The sequence below is a fragment of the Sciurus vulgaris genome (genome assembly GCF_902686455.1).
Source record: "Sciurus vulgaris genome assembly, chromosome: 12".
In the NCBI taxonomy this organism is placed as follows: domain Eukaryota; kingdom Metazoa; phylum Chordata; class Mammalia; order Rodentia; family Sciuridae; genus Sciurus; species Sciurus vulgaris.
In genome coordinates this window covers 7,289,183-7,313,055 of record NC_136473.1, presented here as the reverse complement: position 1 = coordinate 7,313,055, position 23,873 = coordinate 7,289,183, and the positions used below count along the sequence as shown (strand labels likewise).

The window sequence follows — 23,873 nt, the reverse complement described above, 5'->3', positions numbered from 1 at the left end:
CTCTTCTACTCGCAAACCTTTATCTTGCCTTCATGCAGCCAGAATCACCCATACCTGTGTAATGGCTAGGTGAGATGAGGGACAGAAGGGCATTTCCCTGTATACATTAGTCTGTTGGATTGAACACTATAATTGTCATTGGTCTGCATGAAGGACATTGTAAGAAGAGTCCTGTGAAACCCATTATTGTGCTTCAGTTATGAGGTGTTTTTGAGGGCCTTGCTCTTTATAGCACACATTGTCTATTGCCTGAGAATTCACAGGAAACATTAGCTTTGACCAAAATACTAGGAAATAGCTCATCTTGACCTGAACTGCTGATTATTTGTGGCTTACCTTTTGACCCTGTGCATAAAATGATACTGATCCTGTTTCCTTCTTTTTAATTCTGGCTACTAGGAAGCCAGAGTCGGATTTGCAGCTTCTCTAGCAAGTATCCAGATTTTACAGCATGGATTTTGGGTACTGACCTTATCCTGGCCTTTCCAAATATTTTTTTGTTTTGTTTCCTTGTTCATTCAGCTGGATTTCCTTACCTTAAAAAATAATAATAACTTTTATGTGTATTTTTAATAAATTACTCAAAAACTATTTAAGACAAAGATAAGCCATAACTACATTTTAGGAATAATTATCTGCTCATTAATTTTGATTGGATAAAGTGCAGTATGCTTTTGCTGTCTCTGCCTTCTCCAGGTATCTTGGAAAAAATAAACCTATGGACAGAGAAAGAGCAAATAACAGATGGAAGGCCCAGATCTAACCTCAAAGCCATGCCATGCCACATGTGTATATCTTTGTGAAGCTGATATTGCACTAGATGAAACTTCTTTTTAAAGAAACAATAATTAAAAGAGATTGTTTTCTTTTCACAGGGAGAATCTTGCTAGTGACATGTATCTTATATCACAGATGGATAGTGATCAATATGTGCCAATTACAACAGTAGCTAACCTTGACCATATCAAAAAACTCAGTACTGATGTGGACTTAATTGTTGAAGTGCTAAGATGTAAGTAAATGACAATTTAAAATGCATTACCACTTGTTTTTATAATATTTGTCTTATCAGGGACTCTTTACATTTACAGCCACCAAATGGTACTTGTTGGGAAATCAAATCTTCCTTAGCCTTCATTCCTTTCTGACCAGATTCCATAAAGGGAACACTGAATTCATAACAAAACCTGAATCTGCTTTGTTGTCATCTGAAGGAGAAAATGAAATTTATTTTTAATGAAGAGTCTAAAGACAGCTGTTCTATCTGTTCTATTCATGAAGACAAAGTACTTAAAGTAAAATACATTTTAATTATCGTTTTGCCTCAAATAGTGTTTTTCAAATTTCAACTTTCCTTAAGTTCCTTGTTTAAGTTTTTGATGAAACATTACTGCATTTTTCCTTAAAGGTATATTGTGAATGAAGTTGTTCATTCAAAATTTGGCAACATCAAACAGATGCTTAACTATTATATCAGTGAATTTCAGGTAATGTGTTGTCTGTTGCACCAAATTGTAGTTTGTGTTCTAGTTTGCTTTGCAGACTTAAGCTTCTACAACCTGTTTTGTTTTTAAAAGAAGAAAAACAGCTTAATGTAGGTAAAGTGTGCATATTCAAAATGTATAGTCATGTCAGTTTTGACATGGACGCGTGGACGAAACCATATGACGGTGAAGAGAGCATCCTTTCCCCTTCACTCCCCGAGTTTCCAGGGCCCTTGTGATGCCTTTTGCCCAAAGGCTTCATTGCAGATTTCATCTCTATTAAATGCATGATATTTTGGGCTACTTTTTGAATTAGATTGTTTTAATTATAGAAATTCACTTTTTGTACTATAGCTACAAATACCAGGTGAATGACTTCTGTAGAGTCAACTTGGAGGGTGTCCTTCATAGTGTGCACTGTGCTTAACTCCTACCCCACCACTGTACATATTTTTGAATGATTGGACATTACTATGCCTGAATTAAAGCTTTGTTTCCCTCACTGTCTTTTCATTACTTACACTTCTATAGAGGTGATTGTTTCTACTTTGTCCCTGTGTATTGAAGACACAGTCAGTGGAGATATTTTATCTTGTGTGAGTTTGACTTTACAGTAGTGTTAAAAGATGAACATCTTACCTTTGGACTTGTAATTTGATTTTCTAGTCACAAATAAAAGTTGTCTTTTATTTTTCTGTCACTTTACAAAAAGTGAAGAAATTGGCTAACATTATTAGCATTGACTGTGAATTCTGAATATTGTATTACCCTTTCCCAAGGTGATGTTTTACTTCCCACTGTTGCCATTAGAACAGAAACCCAATTTTTAATCTGACTACTTTAAAGCCAATAACTTTCTTGTACTTGTCTGGACTCTGTTAAGTCTTTTTGATTATTTTTAGAAATCTCATTTTTAGTTATTTCTCTTTGGCATATAGTGCAAACTTTGTGCTGCTCCTCTGAAGATAATTTTTACAGCTATAAAGTTACTTGTTCTCCTTTTCAGCTTAGCACTTCATTATCTAATAGTCTTTTTCATTCAGTTTCAAACAGAAAGAAATGTGCACATATAATCTATGTGATCAGAATACAGTTAGCACATTATATCTCTTGTAGTTCTGAAGAGGGTGACATAAATAAGCCCTCAGAAGCTGTTTTCATCTTATCTAAATCTTATCCCCATCCTCAAAAGATTTAGCAGTCAGATACACAGAAGACACTTGATAATTATTTTATTTTTAATTTTAGTATTAACACTTATTGATTTATTTAATTTCTAAATTGTTTCTGTGTCACAGTACACGTAGTGTGTATCACAGTATATCTGATTCAAATGCTTTGTTTAACTTTGGTTAAAGTTGCCAATTTGCAAAAGGTACCAAAATATGTCATCAGAAGAAACACATTGTGTTATGTTCCTACAGTATGTATTAGAACTATTAAAAAGTAAGTTGGACCTACATGTTTTCAACAAGAATAAAATTTTAAATCCATAAATGTTAATAAAAGCATATTTCCAAATATTTTCAAGATGAAATCATGTATATAAATATTGAGTATGTGTAAAACAGAATTTTTTTATGGATTCAGTTGTACAGGATAATAGTATAAAAGCATGAATAAGAATGAAACTTCTAATTTACTATAAAATGTTGTAGGGGCACATGAATTGGGGGAAGGAGAGGCACAGAGTTTCATTAGTATTTGTTTTGTAGCTTTATGAGGTAGAATTTACATACCATAAATTACACGTTTGATAAGTTTTGACATTTATATACCCATGAAATTACCACTATCCTATCACTATTCTAACTCACCAGAAGTTTCCTCCATCCCCTCTCTAGGTGCTCTTCGGTTGGTTTCTATAGATTAGTTTGCATTTTCTAGATTTCATATAAATGGTATCTATCATACAATATTTTTTTGAGGAGCAATGTCTGGCTTTGTTTACTCAGCGTAATTGTTTTGTAGTTAAGTACATCAAAGATCGTTGCTTTTTATTGCTGAGTAGCATTCCATTGAAATGGAATTGACAATTGGTTTATTTACTTACTAGTTGTAAGATATTTAGGCTATTGCCAGGTTTTGACTAGCACAAATACAGTTCCTGTGAACATTTGTGTAAAAATCTGTGAACATGTGCTTCCCTTTCTTTTGGATCAGTATCTGGACGTAAAAAGTCAGCATTGTAGGGTAGGTTTATAATTAACTTTGTGGATCCACCTACCTGTTTTCCAAGTTGGTTAGACCATTTTTATAGTTGGATATCACCAGAAGAGATAGAAGAAGCCCCAGTTGCTCCATATCTTCATGAACCCTTGGAATACAGTCATTTTTACCAGAGTCCATAATTTACATTAGGGTCCATTCTTGATACATTTTATGGGTTTGGACAAATATATAATAACATGTATTCATTATAATATCATACAGAACAATTTCACTTCTTTAAAAATCCTCTGTTTTGCCCTTTCATTTTCTATCTCCATAACTTTGCCCTTACCAGAAGGTTTTAGAGTTGGAATCATACAGTATGTAGTGTTCTGTATTCTGTGTGATTGGCTTCTTTCACTTGATATTATACAAATTTCCTCCAGGGATTGATAGCTCATTTCTTTTTAGTGCTGAATATTTCATTGTCAAAATGTACTACAGTTTATCCATTCATGTACCAAAGTAAATCATGGTTGCTTCCAGGTTTTGACAATTATGAGTAAAGCTTCTATAAATGCCGTGTACAGGTATTTGTGTAAATGGAAGTTGTCCGCTCATTTAAGTAAATACCAAGGACTGTGATTGGTGGATCATGTGGTTAGAATAAGAACCCACCAAAATTTGTTTTTCCCTAAGGACATATTCTCATGTGACTGATTGCCATCTGTGAATCTGTGGTGACATGTCTATTCAGATGTTTTGCCCATTTAAATAATATTGTTCCATTTTTATTTTTAAGCTTTGAGTTCTTATTTTAACCATCCTTTATCTGGTGTGTCTTTTGCAAATCTTTGCTCCCAGTCTGTGACTTGGCTTCTCATTTTCTTGACATATTTCACAGAACAAATGTTTTAAGTTTTTAATGTCGTCCTGCTTATTGGTTTGTTCGTTCTTGGTGTCTTGTCAAAAAGATCATTGCCAACCCCCAGTTTATCTAGATTTCACCTCTGTTTTCTTCTAGGACTTTTACACTTTACATTTAGGTCTGTGATCCATTTTGAGTTAATTTTTGTGAAGAGATTAAGGTCTGTATTTACATGAAAAAAATTTGTTTTGTATGTTGATGTTCAGTTATTGTCAAAGGTATATGTGTATATATATTTAAATATGGATTATATGTATTCTCTATGTGTGTCACTTGTCTTTTTGTTCTCTTAAGAGTGTCTTTTGAAGATAAGTGTGTGTTTGTATAATTTTTTTTTTTTTAAGATCTTCCTTTTAGTGGTATACTTAGGATATCTTTGCCTCTAGTCTGAGATTACAAAGATTTTCTCCTAGGTGTTCTTTTATAAGCTTTATAGTTTAAGGTTTATGATTGGATTTGTGATTTTCTTTTTTTAAGTTATATTTTGTGCACTGTGTGTAGCATTGCTCTAATGTGCAGCTGTTCTATCACCATTTATTGAAATTACTTCTTTTCCCACTACATTGCCTTGTGTCTTTGTCACGATTATTTACCCAGTCGTGTAGGTTTATCTCTGGACCATGTGTTGTTGCTCTGATTTACTTGTCTCTTTGATGGCAGTATCACAGTGTCTTGATTACTGTAATTTTATAAGTCAAAGTGGTACAGAATCTGCAGCTTTGTTTTGACTCTTCTAAATGTTTTGCTTTCTGTATGAATTTTAGAATCAACATTGTAATTTTTCAAAAAGGCTTGATGAGATTTTTACTAGGATTACATTGATTGTAAAAATTTGCTTGAGGAGAGTTACCTGTTACCAGTGTTGACTTTTCCACTGTTTCCACGAATACCGCTTCCTTTATTTAGTACTTTCAGATTGTTTCCACCAGTGTCTTGCAGTTTTCAAAATATAGGTCATTCATTTTTTATCAGATTTATAAGTACTTCACATTTTTTATTCTATTATATAGACTGCAATTCACTTTTATATATTAATTTTGTATACTAAAACCTAACTAAATTCAATTGTAGTTTTTATGAAAATCATATTAAATTTTCTACATAGGTAAACTTGTCTTTGAATGCCTCTTTATGTCTAGTCTAGGTGCTGGTCATTTTTGTTTCTTGCATTATAGCTTCGGCCAGAACTTATAGTACAGTATTTAACAGAAGTAGGGAGCGTAGACGTCCTTGCTTTGCTTGTGTTTGGGGTGGGGAGTGTCATTCAGTCTTCTAGCATTAAATGTGATGCTATTTCTAGGTTTTTCACAAGTGACATTTACCCGATTCAGGAAGTTTCCTCTGTTTCTAGATGGCCGAAAATTTTTTCTCATAAATTAATGCTGGATTTGGTCAATACTTTCCCTATATATCTGAGATGGTTGTTTTTTCACCCGTGAATATGTTGATTTAGTTTGCTTGACTTTTCAATTGGTAAACAAAAGTTGCCTTACTGAGATAACCCCATTTTTATGATTCATTACATTTTTATATATTGTTGGATTCAATTTGCCAAAATTAAGATTTTTTATAGTTTTTGTAATGAGGATTATTTTTGGCCTATACTTTCTTTCATACTGTCTGTTTCATTTGGGTATTAGAATTGTTGGTGATTTGTGTCTTCACAGTGGTAATATCTCTAATCCTAGATTGTGATCACAATACACTATAATTGGAATCTATACAACATAATTTTATAGAAGTGACACCAAAATACAAACTTAACCAAAAAGGGTGCACATAAAAACTGGTGAAATCTGAATTAAGCCTTAAGAACGGTATGTAACCTAATCACTGGGTAGTAACTGTAGGCAGGTGGGTTATAGCTGGAGGAAGTGGGATACACACACACACACACACACACACACACACACACACACACACACACACACACACACACACACACACACACACACACACACACACACACACACACACACACACACACACACACACACACACACACACACACACACACCCCCCCCCCCCCCCCCCCACCCCCACCCCCACCCCTGCTTCCCAGCCTGGTTTTGAACTCAGTTTGCTTCCTCACCTTGGGTCTAGAGTAGTGCAGTTGGCCATCTGTGGACTGAGATCTCTGAAACCATGAACCATAAATAAACTTTTCCTCTTCCAAGTTGCTCTTGTCAGTGTTTTGGTCACCGCATGAAAAAATAAAAGGAAAAAAACAGCATCCTTGCACAGACATATACCAGAGTTATACAAGATGTTATGAGGGAGAATTGAGTGAAGGGTACGTGAGAGCTTTCTGTGAGACTTAGGATATTGCAAAATAAAAAGTTACAGTAAGACAAAAACATTTTAGGGACTTGTGGAAAGGAGTAAGCTATTAATCCTGTGTTTTACTCTACTTCTAATATTTCAGCTGTTTAGAACCTTTGTTTCATAGTGTTACAAACATTATAGCACTTGTTGGACTTAAAATTTCCATGTTTCTTGGTTTTGAAAAACTTAAATGCAGGGTTCTTTTCAAACTTTTTGATAGTTTGTGTTAAACTAATAAAATTTGTGGTTTTCCATTGTATACAGGTTTCTTCAGTGTGTTTAGTAATATACTATAATATTTTCCATTGAATCGTCATGTTTTAATATTTATGGATTTCTCCCCCCACCCCCCACAGCTTTACCTTTAGTTCAAGTGGATGAGAAGGGAGAAAAAGTAAGGCCAAATCAAAATCGTTGCATAGTAATACTGCGTGAAATCTCTGAATCTACCCCTGTGGAAGTAAGTGACTGCTCCTCTCATGACATTTTCCTGAGGGATTTTGTTGGTTTTGATTATTTTTATGTCTGTTTTTAAAAGAGCTTATATTTAAGAACAGATACTTAACATCTAATGCTTTTCCTAGGATTGCCACATCTGTTAGTTATGATGTGATTCTCTCATAGAAGGACACAATTCTCAGATCTTTTAGTCTCAGAGCTCCTTTACACACTTGACATTTGAAAGACACGGTTTGTACATTTCAATATTATAAATTAAAAATGAGTTAAAGTTTAAATATTTATTCATTAAGAAATAGCGATAACCCCCCAAATTAAGATACAGAGCACTTTTATGATAAATAACTATTAAAATAAATATTTTATGAAGACAGAGTTGTGAAGAGATTCCTGAGCACCATCGATGCTGCTGGATCCAGGCTACTATGCCCACTTTTTTATTTGCCAGTGAATTTCCCCCATCAGTGCAAATGTCTTCAGGGTAAAAAAGGTGAAGTCAAATTTGTTCATGAAAGTGCAAGATCATCATTAGAGAAGCAGTGACTTGGGGCAGTAATTTTAAGGAATCATAGTATTTGATAGTTTGTAAATATTGAAATTGTATTTCATTGCTATAAAATCTGTTACTTCTCCAGATGGTTAAACTAAGTTGCATAGGGGCTGGGGATATAGCTCAGTAGTAGAGTGCTTTCTCCTAGCATGCATGAGGCCCTGGGTTTGATCCTGAGCATGGTGAAAGAAAAATAAACAAGTTGCACTGTATTGTAAACACTGGGGGTTATGCCTGGAAATAGTGAAGACAAGTGTTGATAGAAGATGCTGGGAATTTAGCTCATCAGATCAATTCTTAACCACCTCAGTAACAGCATCTATCCTACTCTGGGGATGTTAGCTTGGTTTTCATTTCTCTCAGGCCTTATGTGATATAAGCCTTTCTTGCTACATGCCTTTTTAAACACTGTCTCTTCTGCTAAGGAAATAAACACGTTCTAACTGTGCTTCCATGATTTAGGTTTTCAGTCCTAGTTTATTTGAAGGTTTATTAAGAACACATGTAAAAATATAACAGAGACAAGGATTCCATCTAAGTTATAGGTGTAGGGTAATCATGCTGCTCTTTAAAAAGGTTTTGTTCTAGGAACTTTACCTTCTGTTTAATACAAAATACTTTAGCTAGTTGCATATTTTAATACTTGGAGAAAAAGAAATAAGAATTATATTTTTCCTTCATTTTTTTAAGAAAGTTTTGAATATGAAGGGCTAGTATATTATTTATCTAGATAACTTTGTTAACTCAAAATAATATTTAAAACATACATCCTGATTTTCAAGACTTGAAATGTTTATAAAAACTATAACCAAGTAGAATTTTCTACAATTAGCTGTAGACATTGATCTTGGTATATTTATATTCAAAATTATACACATTTATATAAGTCTACTGTAAAGTTTGAATAAAGTTAAGAGAGAAGGCTTGGAGCAAACACTGTGATAAATTAAAAGAAAAATAAAAGAAGGAACATAAGTAGTTCAAATCAAAATAGAAAATAAGGGGAAATAAGTTTCCAAATACTAATGCAGAGTACCATCTACTGATGCTTAGAAGTATGGGTGGGAGCTTCTAGAAAGTTGTATGTTCCTTAAATGTAGCCAGATGCTTCTTACTGATTAGAACATTTGAAATGTTGATCCATTTTCACAAGATACTGTAGGGAGAATCCTCCTAGAGGCAGAAGAATGAATCACCCCATTACTATGTGGACATCTAGTGGTACTAAGGGACTGTTGATTAAGTTTGGAAGTATTAATACTGACTAATGTTAGTCAAGTTTTACTTCCACATTAATGTATTAGTTTTCTGTTTGGGCCAATAGTTATTTATCAGATATTACATATCAAAATAGGTATAAAATTCCAGGAAACAGCTTTTGCAGTTCTTTTGATTAATTCCTTTACTACTTTGTGAAGGGTTTACTGGCCAATAATTTTTTAAGGAAATGGCCCTGTTTTCCCTGTTTATGTTTTGTTCTGGAGTTCACTTTGTGTGGTATGAATGTAGCCACTGCAGTTTTCACTTATTAGCATGTTATGTCATCTCCATTCTTTTTATTTTAACCCATTTGCATCTTTTACATTTAAAATGAGTTTCTGGTGAGCAGTGTGTAGTGGAGTCTTGCTTTTCTTACCAAATCTGAAAATTTTGCCTTTAACTATGAGTGTAGCCCGTTTATATTTAAGTGATTGATGTTGCTGAGTTTTAGTTTGCCATTTTACTGTTTACTTTTTGCTTCTACTATTCTTTTTGTTTTCTTTCCTCTACCCTCCAGCCTCCTTTTGGCTTACTAGGTATAACTGCTTTTTAAGTGCTTGCTTTATAGTTTATCAGCACTAAACTTCTTAAGAGTCTGCCTTTAATTAATGTAATACTAGTTTTCTTTACAGCAATATTATTCTGGTTTAGCACTTTCAGCCCTGTGCTCTTGTCTTGCACTTTAATTCTATGATCATAAGCTTCACAGTATGTTGTTATGTTTGCTTTAAACAATTTAGTTTTCTTTTATGGAGATTAAAAATAATAAAAAAATGTGTTCTTTATCAAATATTTGCCATTTCTAGTGCTTTCCATTCTTCTGTCTGGGTCTAGACTTCCTAAGATGACTTCTTTTTGTCTGAATATTTAAAATTTCTTATGCTACAGATCTGCTAGTGATTCCCGCCCCCCCACCCCTAGCTTTAATATATTTGAGAAAGTTTTTATTTTAAGCCCATTTATAAAGGATATTTTTGCTGGTTATAGATTTTTAGATTGACAGGGGGGAAACTTTTCTCCCTTTCTGTATTTAAATATGTCGTTCTGTTCTCTTCTGGTCTGCATTGTTTATAACAATGAATCTGCCTTTTTTTTTTTTTTTTTTTTTTTTTTTTTGTTCCTGTGTGTGTATCATTAATCTTTCTCTGCCTGCTTAGAAGATTTTAAATTTTTTAAGATTTTTTTTTTTAGTTGTTGATGGACCTTTTATTTATATGTGGTGCTGAAAAATTGAACCCAGTGCCTCACCCATGCTAGGTGAATGCTCTACTACTGAGTCACAATGCCAGCCCCTGCTTTGAAGATTTTTATCACTGATTTTAAGCAATTTAATTGCAAGGTACCCTGGGAAAGCTTTCAGGTTTCTTACTCTTATTGAGCCATTACTGTTTCATGTTTTCACTCTTCTCCCTTCTTTTTCTTCAGAAAGTATATAATTAGCTATTAATCCTCTTTATTCTATTTTTCATCTCTAAGTTTAATTTGGGTCTTTCTTTTTTGTGTGTGTGTGGTGCTGGGGATTGAACCCAGGGCCTTGTGCTTGTGAGGCGAGCACTCTACCAACTGAGCTATATCCCTAGCCCTAATTTGGGTCTTTTAAAAAATTCTTCCATATCTCTATTTCGTATTCTCAGACTATCTTTTTGAGCATATAAAATGTATATCAATAACTATTTTATTGCTTTCATCTACTACTTCTAACATATGTATCACTTCTAGATTTAATTTATAATCTTTTTCATTTCAGCCCATATTTTTCTATTTCTTTTTACATGCTTAGTAGTTTTTGAATGAATGCCAAGCATTGATTTTTACTTTCCTGGATACTGAATATTTTTGTATTATTGTACATGTTCTTACATTTGGTTCTGAGATGCAGTTAAATTACTTGATGATGGCACACACCTGTTGTCGCAGTTACTTGGGATATGAGACAGGATTGCTTCAGTGATATGCCAACCTGGGCAAAACAGCAAAACCCCATATCAGAAAAGAGGTTACCTGGAACCTGTTTGATCCTTCAGGAATATTAGTAAGATGGAATCAGAGCAGTCTTTACTCTTGGGCTCATCTGTCCCCACTGCTGAGGCAGTATTCTTCTGAGTACTCTACTGATAACTCTGAATTTAGAACAGATTTCCACTTGGGCTGGTGGGAAGGCAAATTATTCCCTGTGCATGAGCTCAGTCTGGGGTTATTCCTTCTAATCATCACAGGTGGTATTTCAAGCTCAAGCTCAAGAATCCTCCTTGTTGCTCTGCAGCCAGAATTCATGCTGCTGGCTGGAATCTAGGCATGAGCTCAATTCTCAGGGCTCAACCTTTTTCACATCCCCTCTGTCAGGGACTCCTTTCCTAGATTGCTTGCTGGCTGCTGCTGGAAAACCCTATTTCACTTGTTTGCCCTTTGTAATTGTTTGTAATTGTGTCATATCTTGGCCAGAAGCACAATTTTAATATTTTTTAGGTTTTAAATTAACTTTTTTAAAAATAATGTACTTATTAGCCTAGTGGTTAAAATGGTATCTTTCATAATAATTCAGCATGATGATATCTTGGAAGCAAGAAAACTGTCATAAGTTGTATAACCATATTCCTTTGTCAGTATGGTCCTAATTCTGGAAACTGAACTGAACCCATCATACTTTTTTGAAAAGAGATTTACCAGGCATCATAGCATATTGAACTGTACTTAAGGGAATGTTTTTTTTAGTGAGGACAAAAGGTGACATAGTTGAGAATTAATTTCTAACCTCTCTTTATCCTGTAGGAAGTAGAAGCACTATTTAAAGGAGATAATTTACCAAAATTTATAAACTGTGAATTTGCCTATAATGATAATTGGTTTATTACATTTGAAACAGAAGCCGATGCACAGCAGGTAAGTTCTTTCCTTGGCCTTCCTGTGAAGTACCTAGTTTACCAGTATTTAATATTAGTACATAGTGAGAATAAATTTGGGCATTGAGGTTATTATAACACAGTTTTATGTTTGAAAATAAAGTGCAGAGAAAAATCAAGTTGTATAAACCTAAAATGGTATGTTTTTGTGGATAGTTTTTATAGCAGCGTAGAAAGCATGTGACATTACTTTCTAACAATATTGTGAGAACAGCAGCTTAGGAAAATCAGTTGTGGTCTTATATCTAGGTAAAAAAAGGTCTTACTCTTTGCAGTGTGAGTGATTTGAACCTAATCATATTCTTTCAGTGGGCGTCCTAGTGCTGTAAGGTGCATTCATAGGCGCTAAGGACTCTTAGCACCTAGAAGGAGACATGCTGAATTAAGGGACTTATTTCCTTGCTTTTAAAGGAGACTCTTGTTTGAGGGAGACAGAATAACAAGTGTGAAGTGTTCAATGTTGCAGCCCCTACTGGAAGTCCAAAAGAGAAAACACAAAAACCTGAAAGATGGGTTTTAATTGGATATAAGCGGGGAAGGAGGCATGGGAGATTAGAAGCACTGTGCTTGCAGAACAGAGCCCAATGCTGCTGACCTGCTTGGGGAATGTTGGGTAAGGTTGAAGGGGAATATGCAGAACCTGTGGTGTTCCTAAGGTGCTTGATTAGAAGGACAGGGAGCTACACATAAATAATGACTTGCTGATATTTTAGTTTCCATCTTTTTCTCCGTGTTCAGAATTTCTCTTCCTGAATTGTATGTTCCCAATTTCAAATTGGGATTAATATTAGAAACTCAGTATTCAGTATTCCTTATTTTCTCCCAAGTCTGGATTCTTTTTTTTTTTTTTTTTTTGCGGTACTGGGGATCGAACTCAGGGCCTTGTGCTTGCGAGGCAAGCACTCTACCAGCTAAGCTATCTCCCCAGCCGCCAGGTCTGGATTCTTAACCTGTAGTCTTTGATAAATTTTTATGATATCTATTAATTCTTATAAAATTGGTATAGATCTCATTTATGAGAATTTGGGGTATAGGTTCCATGGTTGCTGAGGTTGTTTTAAAGGGTCTGTGACCCAAAGAGGATCAAGTGTCCCTGTTACCATTTCTGTCCACTATATTACCATACAATTCCTTATTATAGCTATCAAATTAACTATTAGTTCATGTTATTTTTAAGGCTAACTGGATGGTTTTGCCCTTAGGCTTACAAATACCTGCGAGAAGAAGTCAAAACTTTCCAAGGAAAGCCAATTAAGGTAAACAAAACCAGGGATTATAGTTTCTTCATTTTCTAATCATTGTTCTTAAGCATTCTAATAGAAACTTAAATATTTTCAAACAGGCACGGATAAAAGCAAAGGCAATAGCTATAAATACATTTTTGCCAAAGAATGGATTTAGACCTCTGGACATGAACCTTTATACACAGCAGCGTTATACAACATCATTTTATTTACCTCCAGTATACAGCCCCCAGCAGCAGTTTCCTCTGTACAGCCTGATTACCCCCCAGACGTGGTCAACAACACATAGCTATCTTGATCCACCCTTGGTAAGTTTTTTGTTGTTGTTGTTGTTGTTGTTTTTTGTTTTGGTGAAAATTATTTAACATTGTAATTACAATTATTTAATAATATTGTAGATATATTCTCCACTGAGTACTTTGAAAGTTTAAATGCCTTATCTAATACAGGAACCAGATACGTATGCAGTTTGCTGTCATAAAACAGACCTTGAGTCTATATTGTGAATTTTTAATTTAATTTAGTGATATAGACAGAACTGTATGCATAAAGACTTTTAAATACTGGGACTGATCCTTGCCCAGTCTCTTTTCCTTCCTGTGTAGCATTTCTTCTCCTGTAAGACATAGAATGCAGTAAGAACTCTGGTATAACTGATGTCATTCTGAGCATAGTTGGAAATGGCAAGGGTAGAAGTGTTAAGGAGAAAGGAACTAGATGAATTTCTAATCCTCTGTAACAAGTGGAATACATGCTTTTTTCCAGAGCTTTGCTTAACTTCTCACACCAGCCTCAGAGTTGGTTGGCATGATTAATTTTTACTGATACTGGCTTGTGGTGAGGTTTGTGGTTAGAATTTATAAATTTATAATGAATCTAATCATTTTTCTCCCATAATGGTTTAGCTGGAGATGGCTAGAAAGATCAGGTTGTTCCTTGTTGGAAATTAGCTTGAGTTTAATTGAGTGGGAGCAGGAGAATCAGCAATTTGTGATAAATATCCTTGAAGTTGAGGTTTGGGTTATAAAGAGAAGATAGATTCCTGTATTGGAGGGATGCAGGTTTAGTTGGAGTGAGAGAGGTAGAGTTGCAGAAAGCATAGAAGGTTATGGTCAGAAAGCAAAAGTTGAGTTAGTAACTTTGAAAAGAGTTTGTATCCAGGATATGGCTGAGAGCCAGGTGCTGTCATGCATATGGAGATGCCACCACTTACTGGGTTGAAAAACTGGATACATGTGAAAGTAAGGGAACTTGGAAGAAGTGTTGTTTCAAATTGAATTGCTGATACAATTAAAGACAGATGTCCTTGGGGAAAAAACCTCAGTCTTGAAAAGAGAGATGTGCCCAGGAAGTGATAATTGCAAGAAATGGTCACATGTAAAATACCATCAAACTTATAATTAAGAACTTTATTGGGTATTGTATTGTCACCTAAATTGAGCCTTTCTGGTTAAGGTTAACGTGTGAGTTTTTGAGAAGGGGTCAAAGAGAAGGAAGCTTCAAGAACAAGAAGCATGCAAATGATTACGGGTCAGATTGTGTTTCTGAGCAAAATCATAGACTGGGAAAGCAAGGGGCCTGGGAAGCAAGGCTGGTAAGTTATCAGGCCAAGCTGCAGTGTCCCTTATATACTGTCCTGAGATATGTGGATTTTGACCTTCTGGGAAGTTATCTATGGTCCTAAGCAAGGGAAGTGAAATCATACTCCATTTAGAATATGGCTTTTATAATCATGTAAGGGACAGACAAGGGCAGATGATTTAGGAGAAGGGGGTCTCAAAGTGGTTGGCCTGTTACCCACCCCAAATTCTAAAACTTCTACAGTAAAAGAATGTTTGGCATGCAAGTAACTAAAATTCAAAGTTATTTCTTTTTTGGGTGAATCCTAGTGGAAAGAAAATTACTACATTTTTAAAAATATGGCTGCATTGTGTAAAAATGTACCCGGGGCTATATAGTTTTTTCCCAAAAAAATATATCATAAGAGAACCTTAAAGGAACTACATGCTTTGACTCTCCCTATTGAATAATCTTCCCCAAATGTGGCCAACTGCCATGCTTGTGAGATTCAGTTCTTCCTGTAGTCCCTTGCTTCTGCCTTTCTTTAGTGTTAATTTGTCCGCATCTGGACTGGACCCGCTTGGGAATCCTAGGTCATTTGTGGTCTTGACTTTGTTTTCCATTCAGGTCACTTTTTTAAGATATCCATGTGGACCGGGAACAGAATGTGAGCTTGGTCTCTCCACCAGTGCTCTTTTATTTGCTCTGAAACATTGTCACTTGAGCAAAAGTAGAGATGGTGCCTGTTTATTCTCAGCAGTTATGAAACTAAATTATTTCATCAAATTATTAAGTTGTTTTGTTAATCTTATTTTATTTTTAGTCTCCTAAGCAAAATTATTCAAAACACGAGAGTTCCATGTGTAATACTTCATATGTGAAATAATTAGTCTTTACTGGTCTTTTTGTGACTTAGTCTCCAAAATCTACCTCTCCTAGAATGATGTGTTTTTAAAGTCTGATTCTTATAGATTGAAGAGTGTTTCAAGTAGTGATTCTACTTGATAAGTTTTAAGCAGTTTCTCTTGAGTTGTTTTAAGATTTTTTTTCTTTAAATTGGAAAGTGACACAGTATCTTTAATACCCTTTTTCTGTTATAGCGTCAGTTAGCTCTGGAGAGAATCATTTGCTCTTTTTCTTTTCTGTTTCCCGTTTTTTCAAACATGGAAGGGACTACAGTTCAGTGAAAATTTAGAGTGGGAGCCAGGTGCAGTGGCACATGCCTGTAATCTCAGCAACTCAGGAGGCTGAGGCAAGAGGATTGTGAGTTTAGGGCCAGCCTCGGTAAATAATTTAGTGAGACCCAAAGCAACTTAGACCCTATCTCAGAATTTAAAAAATAAATTTAAAAAAAGGGACTGGGGACACTGTTTAGTTGGTTAAGCAACCCCAGGTACCAATAAATACAGGGTGGTGATTGGCAAGCTCAAAACAGCTAATGCCTTTGAAAGAATGTCATTTATACAGACCATGTGCGGCCGTGTCCAGAAGTGAGAAAGTTAGTGATCTCTCTTCATCTTTTTTTTTTTTTTTTAAGAACTGTTTCAGTAGTAAGTTTTGTCTTATTTTTGTGTGTCCAGATTTTTAAAATAGTTGGGTTATGTTTAAAATTCTATGCTTATATTTTTAACTTTTTAAGATTATATTTAGGATTTTATCTTTTAAGGGCTCTACGACTCTCATTGTCTTCTGAATTTTGTGTCAGTATGTTAATATGCCAGGTGTTACCTTAAACTGTGACTTGAGGAATAATTGTTAATGATCTAAAAATATGTTGCTCTTCAGAGCAAAACTTGCATGAAGGTAAAGGTTAAAAAATTGTACTCTCAAGGGCTGTGATAATGAAGTAAGCAAAGTTAGAGTAAGTATGTGAATGTTCCTAAGATTGAGAAATTTGATTATGAAGATTTGGGGAAGGAACGAATTGTTGACTTGCTGGGAACGGAGGTAGATTATTATTAACCCTTAGGTCAGTCATTTGGATGTTTTCAGATAATGCCTGTGTCTGGGACCCCAGGTATCTTCAATAAGGTTCTGTCCTCACCTAGTGTCAGTTTTTACATATGTAAATTGTCCTCCTCATTGAAGTATCATGAACATTAACTGAGATGATACAGAAAAAGTCCTTAGCACTAGTCTAATTGTTGAGTGCTCAATAAATATTAGTCTTTATTAATAGTCTTATGAGATGCTTTTCTTAGTCCACAATTATTTTTAAGTATAATACAGAATTTACCATGTCTGACAACAGGAAGAATGAAATAGGTTGCCCCAGGATGAGATAGTATTAACCAAATTCGAAGTTTATTTCATGGCATGTTTACTTTTGTGTTTGTTAATGAATCTAGGTAACTCCATTTCCAAATACTGGATTTATAAATGGGTTTACGTCTCCAACCTTCAAACCTGCAGCATCTCCTCTGACTTCACTTAGACAGTATCCTCCTAGAAGCAGGCAAGTTCCAAGCATGATTCAAATGCTTATGAGCTTCATGTTACTGTTTTTTTCCAGTAAGAAAGGTATAATTACCCTATATATTAAGAGGTATATTTGACCACTAGTAACGCTCATCAGAAATAAAACTATTGGAAATATACAGCTACAATCTGTAAAAAGTAAGCACCAAAATTGGTTGCCTACATAAAAGAATATATGATCTTCAGAGAAGGCCTTTGAGACAATTTGTGCCACATGTGCCTGCTTTTTAACTTTGTCCTGAACTTAGAAACAGCGGACCAGGTCTTTGGCACATGATTATTTTATCCTATGTGTTTGTGTGTATACATATACACAAACATGCACGCGTATTGTGTGTTAATTGTTCTAAATAACTTTTTTTTATTAATAGAGAACAGATTTTAGCTTAGCTGTTTTGCTTTAAATGCTTGTTAACGCCTTGTTTTATAACTCAGCTTGTTCAAACATTCCATTTACAGGAATCCTAGTAAATCTCATCTGCGCCATGCAATTCCTAGTGCAGAGAGAGGGCCTGGACTACTGGAAAGTCCATCAATATTTAACTTCACTGCGGATCGGTTAATTAATGGTGTCCGGAGCCCACAAACAAGGCAAACAGGGCAAACTAGAACGCGGATACAAAACCCTTCAGCTTATGCCAAGAGAGAGATTGGAACTGGGCGTGTGGAGCCAAGTAGTCTTGAGTCCTCTCCTGGTTTAGGGAGAGGAAGGTAAGTTATTACATATTTTGCTGAATAGATACTGTGTGCCAGCCAGGGATGGTGGCACACACCTGTACTGCCTGTCCCCAGCTATTTCAGAAGCTGATGGAGGAGGATCACAAGTTTGAGGTCAGCCTCCACAACTTAGCAAGACCCTGCCTTTTTAAAAATTATTTATTTTTTAGATGTTGATAGACCTTTATTTTATTCATTTATTTATATGTGGTACTGAGGATCAACGCTTCACACATGCTCGGCGAGCGCTCTACCACTGAGCCACAACTCTAGCCCCTAAGACCCTGTCTTAAAGTAAAAATTTTAAAAAGGACTGGAGCACACATAGATTTAGTCCTTAGTACTATCAAAAAAGATATTGTGTTATATCTTAAAATATTGATATTTTAAAATTTCTTTAATTTAGATATAATTATTTTCTACTGTATATTAGAAAATCGAATTGAAAGTATAAATATCAAAGGCTTTGTATACTTGTGAGAATTGTTACTTTTAGAGCAGAGGCTTAAACTGTGTGTGTGTGTGTGTGTGTGTGTGTGTGTGTGTGTGTGTGTGTGTAGTATGAAATTTTATTCCATGAGAACTGCAGATCATTGAACTCTTCTAGGTTATAGTCATTACTTGCAGAGAGTTTAGAGCTCTGCTGTTCCCAGACTCTGTCTGTATACCTGCAGTCTCACCTTGGTTGTTGTCTCTGTCCTTTGGGCTTCTAACCTTGTTCCTTTCCATCTGGCTGTGGCTCAGAGTAGACATATACCAGAATTGGATATCTAAGCAAACCAACACTTCAATTCCATTCCTACTAAATTTAGCTATCATGGTGAAGTGATGTCTGTCTGCCACACATTTTCATCCTGTGACAAGTAATCTCACACCCTTGGTGTCTCAGTGTCTTGTCGTTACCTGGGGCTCCTACCATGCATCGTGAATGGTAGCAACTTCCTTCTCCCTATTTCCATGATACAGCTTGGCCTTTCTTGGTTTCTATCTTGTATGTCATTTATATGTACCTGCCCCACCCAAAGTTGCTCACTCTCTTCTTTTTTTGTTCTTTTTTAGAAATAATACATGACAGTAGAGTATATATACTTCCTCTGTGAAAAGGTGAAATTAGAGAAGATGCAGATGGAGATGGAGTTTACCTCCTATACAATATTAACTTGGCCAGGTCACCTCCTTAGTTATCAGTTTGATAGGGACTATCATGATTCTTTTTTCTGATGAATGATGAGCAAGCAGTTCATCCTTCCTGCACTTTTTCTTTTAACCTCCCTTGAAAAGTTTTAAGTGAAAGTATTTCCATGTTTTCCCTATACAAAGTATATAGTACGGTGCCTGACATACAGAAGCTCTAAAAGTGTTGGTTCCTGTTTCTTCCTGGTACAGTAAAGGCACAGCTCTAAGATATTGCCGGTTTATTTACATGCTACTGCAATAAAGCAAAAATTGCAATGAAGTGAATCAGACATGTATTGGTTTTCTAGTACATACAAAAGTTATATTTTTATGATACTCTAATAGTCTGGTTAGTGTACAGTAGCATTATTAAAACATAATATATATACCTTAATTTAAAGATCCTTTTTTGCTTATTAAAAAAAAAAAAAGGCTAATAATCATCTGAGCCTTTAACAAGTCCTAATCTTTTTGCTGGTAGAGGATCTTGCCTCCATGTTGATGTCTGCTAGTAATCAGGGTTGCCAAAGGCAACTGTTGCAGTTTGCATATGTGTGTTTAGTTGTAGATGGACATAATAACTTTATTTTATTTATTAACTTATTTTTTATGCAGTGCTAGGGATCAAACCCACTCTCAACCCATGCTAGGCAAGTGCTATACCACTGAGCCACAACCCCTGCCCATGTTGCAGTTTCTTAACACAATAGTGAATCTTTCCATGTTGATTGACTCTTTTTTAAAATATATATATTTTTAGTTATAAATAAACACAATACCTTTACAATACCTTTATTTTACTTATTTTTATGTGGTGCTGAGGATGGAACCCAGTGCCTCACCTGTGCAAGGCAAGCAAGCACTCCACTGCTGAGGTACAACCCCAGCCTCTTTGTATTTTCTATTTTACAACCACAACAGAATTTCTTTCAAAATTGAAGTCAGTTCTCTCAAATCCTGCTGTTGCTTTATTGTCTAATTTATGTGATCATATAAATCTTTTCTTTTCAACAATATTCATAAGACCTTTACCAGGATTAGATTTCGTTTTAAGAAACCCCTTTTATGCTCATCCAGAAGAATGTACCACTGTTCATTGAAGTTAGGTCATGAGACTACAGCAATTCAGGCTGCACTTCTAATTTAGTTCTCTTGCTGTTTCCACCATATCTTCTAGTTATGTCCTTTACTGAACTCTTGTGTACCATAACTCAACTATGAGAATTGGAATCATCTTCTTCCAAACTCTGTAAACGTTGATATCTTGGTCCCTTCCACTGAACCAGAAAGGTTCTTAATGGCATCTAGAATGATGAATTTTTCAGTTTACTTTTCTCATATCCATCAGAGGAATCACTATCTCTGGTATCTGTTGTTGCCTTACGAAATGTATTTCTTTTGGGGGCGGGGGCGTGGTGCTGGGGATTTGAACCCAGGGCCTTGTGCTTGCAAGGCGAACACTCTACCAACTGAGCTATATCCCCAGCCCATGAATTGTATTTCTTAAATATTGAGACTTGAAAGTTGAAATTACTCCTTGATCTATGGGCTACAGAATGTTAATAGGCTGGAAAACCACATTAATCTGCATTGTCAGTGAGTCAGTAATATTTTGAAAGGAGTCTCCCCGCCCCACACACAGCCCAGCAGACAGTCTCAATGGTGGACTTAAAATATTCAGTAAGCCATATTTACAGGTTTTTGTTGTTCCATGTATAGAGCACAATCAGAGTAGAGTTAGTGTAATTAATTCCTTAGGGCCTTAAGACTGGTAATGATTGACTTCAAGTTGAAGTCATCAACTGCTTTATCCCTTAACAGAGTCACCTGTCCTTTCAAACCAGAAATTGACTTTGTTCTGTCTACAAAAATCATAGATGGTATTATTTTCCAGTAGAAGGCTGTTTCATCTACCCTTGAGTGCAGCCACCTTGTGAGCCATTCTAGCTGATCTCCTGGGTGACCTGCTGCAGCTTTCCCATCAGCACTTGTTGCTTCACCTCCACTGTGATGTTACGGAAATGGCTTCTTTCTTTAAGCCTTCTGAGCCAACCTTTGCTAGTTTCCAACTTTTCTTCAGATTTCTCACACCTCTCAGCCTTCCTCGAGTTGATCTCTGGATTGGGGTTTTTTATTAAGGGTACATTGTTGCTGGTTTGATCTTCTCTCCAGACCACTAAAACTCCTCCACGTTATCCATAAGGCTCTTTTGTCTAATTATGATTCATGTGTTCAGTAGAGTAGTACATTTAATTTCCTTCAAACAATTTTTGTCCTTTGCATTCATACCTTAGCTTTCAGCCAGTCCTAGTTTTAGATAGGCTTTCCTTGCTATGCTTTTTCATTTCTAGCTTTTGATTAAAAGCTTCCTTTAACTTAAATACTTGAAGGCCCTTGTAGGGTTAATTTTAGTACTAATTCCAGTGTTCTCGGGGAGTTAAGGAGGCTTAAGGAGGAGAGAGATGAGATAATGGTTGGTGGAGCCACCAAAACACATTTTATCACTTATGTTCATCATCTCATTTGGGTACCAGTCCTGGCACCCAAAGCAATTGCAGTTAACCTCAAGTCACAGATCACCATAACAGATGTAGTATTTGAGTTATCAAAATGAGACACAAAGTACATGATGTTGGAGAAATGGCACTGATACTTATGCTCCACCCAGGGTTGTCACAAAACCTTCTGTTATAAAAAAACAGCATCTGCAAAGGACAAAAAGTGAAACACAATAAAAAGAGGTATGCCTCTATGTGCTTTCAGTGCAGTTTGAGAGTTTAACATAAAGAGGAATCCAGAAGCAACTAATCCTATCTGTGTGATTAAATCAGCATCTGTGAAGCTGGTGAGATTGTAAGATAGAGTGCCCACAGGCAGTGTGGTTTAGTAGAACTGGCATTGGCCTGGGTATAGGTCAGGAAAACAAGCAGCAGCAGCTCTTTTGATACAAAGTTTGTTCATGAGGTTTAGGAGACTGAAAAGGCAAAAGGGGAACATTGAATAATGCTGAGTTAGTGGTTTTAGCAGGAGCCATCAACCTTAGGGTGGAGTTTGCGGTTCTTAGAGCCTGGAAGCTTGGAAGGAAGGAGCCTGTACAGCTGGTCACGGATTTCTAGGGAGAGGGCTCTGCCTAGCCAGGTCATTGCTTCTACCTCTCAGGGGCCATTAGCCATGTGCATGTGTAAAGAGTGCAAACTGGAAAGACAAGTTCTTGTGTCCTCTCCAACCTCCCTGGTCCCCTCTAGCACTCCCTTTTAATAAAAGCTTAACAAGAAGCTTCTTGGCAAAAGGACAATGGGATTTGCAGAATTCCAGCCACATTACAAAGCAGTGTAAAAAGGTAGGTAACTACCTCTACCTCTTTGACACTGTGTCACCATTTTTATCCTCCAACAGTATTTGAACTTTCATGTGGTAGCTGTCTGAAGCCTGTGCCTTTGCCTGCCAATGCGGGTATTGTACAAATGGAGACTCCCTTGGAGGCCATGGGTGTGGGTTGAGGGCACAGAAGGACTGGTGGTTAAGGGGCCATGCAACCTGTTCTTGCAGGATGGTGGATTGCTGCATCCATGCCCCGCCCATGATGGATGGCTCCAGTCTATGGTCTCTTTTCCCATGTTCAGGAGTTTAATCTCTACTAGGATGTAGATAGCCAGAAACTATTTCTGGAATAGGTTTTTGTAGGAGAGAATAAATTTTCTACCAGAGATGGCCTGGCTTTGCTCCAGAATCCTAAAAGATTTGTGTCATGCTTTTCCAGAGGTGATATCCTCCAGAGGGTCCATAGAGTGAGAGTGTCCCTGTTTGGTACAGAAGATGAGGGTTCTAAGCTTATCCTTCTAATTATGCCATCTTAGGCAAGACCACTTTTTGGTTTTCTGTAAATAAAGGAAGTAAGGTTATTTTTATGTTCCGTAGGGAGAATTTGTGTTCAGTTGAAATGATAAAAATGGATAAATGAATAAAAATAAAATCACAAACTGGAATTCATTTGTCTTGTTAAACCACAAATCCTTCCAGGACAGTGGGAATGTTTGGCCATATTAGTGTTCTCAGACCTTACATGATGTCACCACTTAATAAATGTTTATTGATGTAGTTATAAACTGCATTGCTGCATGCAGGGGTCTAATTTTGAATGATAAGAAATCTAGAAAACTCTTCGGGTTTGGAGATCCTTCTGTGTTTTTTGTGGTAAGGACAGTCACTGACGCGGAAGAGAGGCACCAGGAAAGGTTATCTGGGGTGTTTTAAATTTCAGTGATAAGCAAATATGCATTTGATAAATTTCTTCTATATTTAGAATGACTCATCTGTGTAGTTCAGTAGCAGATAATATATATACATCTTGGCATTCCAGCTGAATGGATATTCTAATGTTCACATCTTAACAAAAACTCTTAGTCACTTGATAAATTCGTTCAATGAATATTTTTATACCTTTTAATGAATGTTTATCCAGACATCAGTTTTAATCCTTTACTACAAATTTCTTGTTTTATTTATCCTTTTAAAAGTGGGGCTTTTAGAGTCAAAATTCATCTTCCAAAGATTACAAAGTAATTAAGTTTGGTTGATACATGCTTTGAATATGTAAACACAAACACAGGCTCAGTAAATTTTCTAAATGGGAAAAAAATA

General features: G+C 35.9%; 1 protein-coding gene across 8 annotated transcripts in view; it reads left to right on the top strand.

The window, feature by feature from the left end:
- Nucleotides 1–23,873, top strand: part of LARP4B (La ribonucleoprotein 4B) — a 92,103-nt gene that overhangs the window by 55,740 nt on the left and 12,490 nt on the right. For 7 of the 8 annotated variants that reach the window (XM_079107778.1, XM_079107779.1, XM_079107781.1 and 4 more), the window contains 7 exons: nucleotides 876–1,012; nucleotides 7,245–7,348; nucleotides 11,927–12,037; nucleotides 13,260–13,313; nucleotides 13,400–13,609; nucleotides 17,210–17,316; nucleotides 17,799–18,050. In XM_079107778.1, coding sequence (XP_078963904.1) covers nucleotides 876–1,012; nucleotides 7,245–7,348; nucleotides 11,927–12,037; nucleotides 13,260–13,313; nucleotides 13,400–13,609; nucleotides 17,210–17,316; nucleotides 17,799–18,050 — 975 coding nt within the window. Of the gene's footprint in view, nucleotides 1–875; nucleotides 1,013–1,091; nucleotides 3,815–7,244; nucleotides 7,349–11,926; nucleotides 12,038–13,259; nucleotides 13,314–13,399; nucleotides 13,610–17,209; nucleotides 17,317–17,798; nucleotides 18,051–23,873 lie in introns of those variants that run through there. The other variant, XM_079107777.1, reaches the window with a different exon arrangement.